Source organism: Ceratina calcarata, unplaced genomic scaffold, assembly GCF_001652005.2.
Source record: "Ceratina calcarata isolate Rehan_Ccalc_2016 unplaced genomic scaffold, ASM165200v1 scaffold649, whole genome shotgun sequence".
NCBI classification, from domain to species: Eukaryota; Metazoa; Arthropoda; class Insecta; order Hymenoptera; family Apidae; genus Ceratina; species Ceratina calcarata.
In genome coordinates this window covers 16,823-23,475 of record NW_017177743.1, presented here as the reverse complement: position 1 = coordinate 23,475, position 6,653 = coordinate 16,823, and the positions used below count along the sequence as shown (strand labels likewise).

Genomic DNA, 6,653 nt, shown 5'->3' with positions numbered 1-6,653 from the left:
ACTTTATAAATTACAGAGTACCTAAGATTATAAAAAAATGGGAAGAGAATTAGAGTTGAAATTAGTCGTTCGTCTTAAAGTTCATCTGCTCCTAAAAGAATTTCAGTAGGTCAATGTGTCGAAGTCTGACACTCGAAACTAAATCACATGGCCATATCTGTCAGTGACCTGCTCTAAACATCACTGTTGCCCATGTGTTTTATCTTCAAGTACCGGGTTTCGGCACATTGACCTAGTGACGTCCTTCTAGGAGCAGGTGAACTTAAAGAGGAACGATTAAGTTAAACTCTAATTCTCTTCAATTCATGTTGCATTTATTCAGTGAACGTAACTAACGACTAATTGCTTTGTTTCTGTAATATTTAAACAATTTCTTAGTTGCTCTTGCATGTAAGTTTTGTTTTAATCCTATGTTTTCGTCACGAGCGTGGCATACGGGCCGCGGCAACGCACGAGGCGGTTATCGCGCTCCTGCCCGCCTTGTATACGAACGCTCTGGTTGGTCGGTAATTTTTGTTAATAACTCGACAACCACGCCTCGGACAACTTTTTTGCAAAGGAAAAAGTTGTTTAAAATCATCATGGCTCCTCCCCATTTCAAGACCTAACACTAGTTCTGGGACATCCTGTATATCTACTCGCATATCTCGTCTGTGATAATGCCTATATTGTGTGCATGCTACGGTGGAACTGGAGGTTCTTGTCTCTGCTACGATGGAACTGAATAGGGTAGATCTCTTCTACGAAGGTTCTGGCATATGCTACGGTGGATTTCATGACTTTCCTGGAGTTGTATTAGAGATTTACTATGACATGGTGTACATAACTTTTCTGTACGAAGAGGTGCTTATGAGATTTGAAAGTCAAGCTGTTTTATTATAAAACAGGATGACTACATAAAATAGGTTTACCGTAAACATTATTTCAAGAAGTTTTTGTATTATAGCCCTATGAAAGGGCTGGATTCTTTTTCATTTGTCGCTTTCGCAATATGCACGCTCGGCAACAGTAAGCGAGTATCGAAATGTGGCGAATAATCATTTCGACACGGTAAGTCATTGGCCTTAGATGCGCTCGAAATGTAAAACATGTCGAAATGGCGACTAAGCATTTCGACATAACTAAGCCATCTTGAGATGCGTCTGAAGACCAGGATATGTTGAAATGATTAAAGGAAAATATGGCGCTGACTCTTTATCTTTTTGGCTATAAAGCCTGGCCATCAAGGCCCATACAGTTAGTTCGGTATCGAACTCTTTACCCACGAGTCCGGGTCCTGATCGCTCTCAAGGCATCGTTCAGCTGTTTCCCCGAATCGCAAGATTCTTAAACGGCTTACACGGGGGACGAACGCATTGTCTAGAGCCGCTGGGAACCCGCGAAGTTACGACACATAGTATCGCGACTGACTAGTGTTAGCACTCAGGCCACCGACTCGCGATACCGCTGACTGGACTAAGTTCGAGCAACTAGTATGCAATAATAGTATTGAAGAATATAAACTGTATTTGAACTAAATTACCGTATCAATCCCTCTCTATCCATTACCTATTCCCTTAAGCTAGATAATCAGGTCAAGATGAGCTTAAGCACTTTAACATAGGCAAGAACCCGCGATACGGGACGTAACATTTGCACTGACTAAATATAATAATGAATAACGTGTCACGTTTGTTTTCATTTTTGTTTTAACTTACTAGTATTCTATAACCGAATACTCCGCCGGTGTATTCGGGAGGCAGGAGTTCGCGTCTCCTTGGGAGGAGGACTCGAGGTTGATTGGAAATCAGTAATTTGGTAAATGAAATATATAAATGACAAAAAATATATTTAACACATTAGACACGAATCAGTCTTTCTGGCTCATGAAATTCGGACTAGAATGGTGAATATCACAAGAAATTGTATAGCAGTACGGTGCCAGACTAGTGGCTCTTTAAATACAATAATGCACAATATACGTACTCGCGGTTATAAGGCGCAGATAGAGATAGATCGACTTACAAATCGGTTACGTAAGAAGTCCTCGATACCCTTCGCACGCTGGTAGGATATACTTATACCATTCGCAGTGGCCACTCTCGCACGTCTTCAATCACACTCGGAACTTTGATCTAATTTACGGTGACGAATCGCAATTATCACAATCATTTATGAGATATCTAAATTTCTATGGTCTGGACGGACCTTTCCTAGATTACTCTCTATACTCTCACACTATGCTATCTGCGCGGTGTACGGATTCGGAGTGATCGGTCGGTTACGCGATCGATCGTAGATCCTGCGGTTACGTAACCTACGGAATCTGCGCCTGCGTAAGGCCCTCGGACCTTCTCGAATATTCTTACGCGTGAGGGCATATGTAACCGGTACAACCGGGAAATTTGTACGGTTACAATTCTTTATTAACTTGAGAGGGTTGTACAAACAAATGTTTCATACTTATCTTCTATCGGCCTATTATAAAACCTAGCAAACACTTTTGATTTTGTTGACCATCCCGCTGTACGTCGGATAGTGTCGATATTCACACCGTTTTTCTCTGCTTTAGAGATTGCCGCATGTTTTGCACTGTACGCAGTAAACTTTGAAGTATCCACCCCTGCTTTCTTTAGGAGTGACTTTATCCAATGTGCAAGAGTTTGAAACGTTATTAGTGTATGGCGTTTCGTTGTTGAAATGAAAAGACTCGTATGGTATCCTCGAAGTTCCTTAGTACAATCGGGGTATTCTAATATGGTTCTTACTACACACTTTGTTTTCCTTGAAGGAAGGTAATATATTATTAGGCTGAAATCTCACTGGATGTGAAGTTTTGATTAAATCCGGTACCATTATTTCAATTGCCGTTTCCTTTTTCTTAATATTATGTATGTCGAATAGTTCCATCATTTGAAAGCGACGTGCTGTGACTAGCTTTAGTAAGGTGACTGTTTTCTGAGCCAATTCTTTGAGCTTCATTTTACTTTTGTGTGTTAAATTTTTAATATAATCTTGAACTGAATCTTTCAAACATTCCAAATAGTCCTAGATTTTGCCTTCGGTGATCTGTTTCTGAATATGCCCCACATAATGGTTAATCCCCATAGAGCTCGCGATGCGGTGCGGCGCGACGTTCTTCGGCCCGACCGTGCATTTCCCGGGACAACCACTGCCGTATCTTGCCATGTGAAGGTTCTAACTATGGTTCTTACGCGGTGCTGCTCGGCATGAAATATTTTTGCAATCTGATCGCCCTCACCATAATTTTAATTCTATTTGTAATTAATATTTAATTTTTTCTTAAGAACAGATATAATTAACAAATTACTTTCATCATGTGTTTTTACACGATACTTTTTTTTCTTTATCATTTATAGAAATATCAAAGGAACGTGTATGTAAACATTTTCATATCGTATATTAAAGATATCGTCTATTAAAGATTCTCGTACGTATAATTGTTGATCCTTTTTGTTATCTAAGAATATATAGATAATAAATGATCGTTAGGTATTCTAAACGATGTTCTAATAAGTAACTAATAGGACTAACATCGTACAACACTCAATACTTTTTTTTAAAAAAATGGCAAAATCGATTATTCGCATATATTTCAGGAAATAATCCTCGGAAGGAAAAACAATTCAATATTCCACACAACTTTAGGTTGGTATTCTTCGACGGAACGTTATTTATTTTACTATTCTTTTATATTTTAATTTTATTACTCCACAATTTCATACATTGCTTTACCTATGTGCATTAAAAGTTTAAATAATTATTAAGTGCGAGAATGAACAATGTTCAGTCATACCGAAAACAGAAAATAGTAATAAAAAGGACCTGCTGTACTTGGTTCAATGGTTGTTGAAGAGCAAGCCGTTTTCTCACATTTGGGGTTGCGAACGGCAGGTCCAAGTCCAAAGTACTATACTTTTCTACAATAACGGTGTCCTATCGATCTGCCGTTTACAACTCAGACCATACGTATTTATTTCAAGTGGGTTTACCACTCCCTGCTATACTTCCCGTTCCCACTTACCAAAAATTAGTAACTTCTTGAATTGAACATCTCAAAATCTAATCAAGCAATTCGACATACATGAAGGATATGGTATAAAAGAAAATGTATGCAGTCTCATTTAAAAAACTTGGCCATCGTATATCATTAAAATAATAACGTACAAGAAATTGGTTCCCAGCAAAAGATGCGTCTCCTTGAACCGTGCAAGTATCGTATAACAAATTTGGACTAACCCTCATAAGATTCAAAATAAATGTTAGCCCACTATTACCACGAGCACCTTGTGTATTATAAAAAGAGATGAATGCCGTACATTGCATATCCTATTAGTTGCTTATTAGTACATGAATTTAGAATCATTTACTATCTATCTATTATTATAGACAACACAAAGGATCAACAATTGCATTTGCGGGAATTCATATGATTAACATAAAGTATTAATTAAATTGTTTACATACACGTTCCGATGAGAAACAATAACACGTAACAACCCATGATGAAATGATGAAATAAATATCTCAATGATTTCTTTATTTATAACTGTTTTAATTATATTTAAAATTGAAGAAAGTGAATACGATTTAAAAAAATAACAATTATCAATTTTAGTATATTACTATACTTGTTATTTGCAAATTGAAAGAATCCCCGACAGAAACTTCGCATGCGGCGTTTGGAAAAACATTCGTTGGCTGCGAATTTTTTGAGGAACGACGCAAAGGCCATAAAGTTGATCTTTCAAGACTTAAAAACCTATCTGAAAGTGAATAGCAGGTGGTTTGACTCGTACTTTTGGTTCTCGATCTCCCGAGTTTCGATAAAATTTCACTGGGGCCCCTAGAAGTCTCCGGCTTTTACACGTTTTTAGTATGTGCTGTAAACTTAATTTACAGCTCTGGTTGAAAAATCCGGTTCGAAGAACGTCGCGCCGCACTGTACACTTGCACAGCACGCTCTGTGGATATTGACCATAAACCAACTTATGCATTCCTCCTTTTCGAATTTCGTGATGAGTGCTATAAAAGATCTATCTGAATTCAGCGTTCCATATTTTGCTCCGTTGAGATATCTTTCAGTGAGAAATTCTATTGGTTTATGTCTATCTGTGATATGCACATCATAAGTTCTTCTCCTTGTAAACCACCACCATTGCCTCAGTGAGGACTCATACTGCTTTATGATAGATTTAGCAGTCGAGTCTATCATAATGTTGGCTGCACTGTCGGTGTGACCTCTCTTTAAATATGCTATTACATATAAATCGCTCAAAATTGGAAACTGAATTCTTCCAGTCTTATTTTTATACGCAATTTGTCATCGTGTTATTAGGTATTAATAAGATTTCGTAATGACGCAACGGCGATACAAAACATTTGAGCGTTATAAGGGCAGGTAACAGCTCTAAATAGTTTATATGCCATTTCCTCTCATCATTTCACCAACCATTTGAAGAAAAAAGATCAAATTAAAGATTCACTAACGATGAGAAGACGAAATACTTGAGCAATGACTCATCGGGTGCAAAAGATTTAACAAATACAATTGTTTGTATGATGGTTTTAGATTTGCAACCATACAGCATCATAGAAGATGTTGATTTTCGGGAATTATTAAAAATTCCAGAACCGAAATATCAAATTCCGTGTCGAACAACTTCTTTGCGAATAATAATCCTCAAAATGTACGAAAATCTAAAAGTACAATTAAAGGAACAAATATCTGTGGATTTACAAGCAACAAATATTACCCATTGACATTTATCACAGATGGATGGACCTCGCGAGCAGTGCAAAGTTATGTTATTAACAATACATTATATTACACAAGATTTCATATTGCGTCATTATATGCTCAATTTGCACTTTGTACCGGGAGGAGACATACACATGAACATAGACAAACTATACTTACACAATGCTTAAATGCCTGGAATATTGATATTGAAACACTTGACCTTTTTTACGACCGACAATGGTCGAAATACAGTGAAAGCATGATAAATGAACCAGAATTCCATGTTTTATACATATAGCTTGGGACAAGGAAACTGAGCCAGCTTGAGTTTGTGTTAATTTCAGATTACAGATTTCGGCAGAATTCAAAACGACTAATGAGTCTATGGCCGGTATTCAGAGTTATTGCTTATTCTTAAGATCGTTTTAAACATTTCCTTAAGTCTCTGTTTCCTGTACAAGACAAGGACTGGAAATATGGGATAGAGAGGGATAGCAAATTCTTAAGACGATCCTAAGAATAAGCAACCATGATGTAAGAAAACAAGGTGTGTTCTTGAGGCAGGCGCGTTTTGATTCGTTCTGCGCATGTAGCCCACTTTCGGCCATGTTGCAATATGGCGACGTAATGTTTAAATTTAAAAACACGACAGAATTGAACAGTCGAATAGAATATTGAAAAAATGCCATCATGTGCGGTCAAATCGTGTGGAAATCGGAGTGGGTACAAGATGAACAAGGATATTCACTTGCATAGATTTCCTACAGATTCAATACTTGCGGATTTATGGATAAAAGCTTGTGGAAATAATAAAATGAACCTAAAAGATGGTAACGTAAATTATTTGTTCCGTAATTCTATAATGATTTATAAAACATGTCTATAAACAATGTACTAGTGCATGTAGTAT

General features: G+C 37.2%; 1 protein-coding gene across 1 annotated transcript; it reads right to left on the bottom strand.

Annotated features, from left to right (window-relative positions):
• Positions 1–4,618: 4,618 nt before the first annotated feature.
• LOC113464956 (uncharacterized) lies at positions 4,619–5,311 on the bottom strand (the record flags this gene model as incomplete). The annotated part of the gene is made up of 1 exon (XM_026817771.1): positions 4,619–5,311. A coding segment is annotated over one exon (420 nt), but the record flags the coding sequence as incomplete, so codon positions are not given.
• Between the last annotated feature and the right edge of the window lie 1,342 nt (positions 5,312–6,653).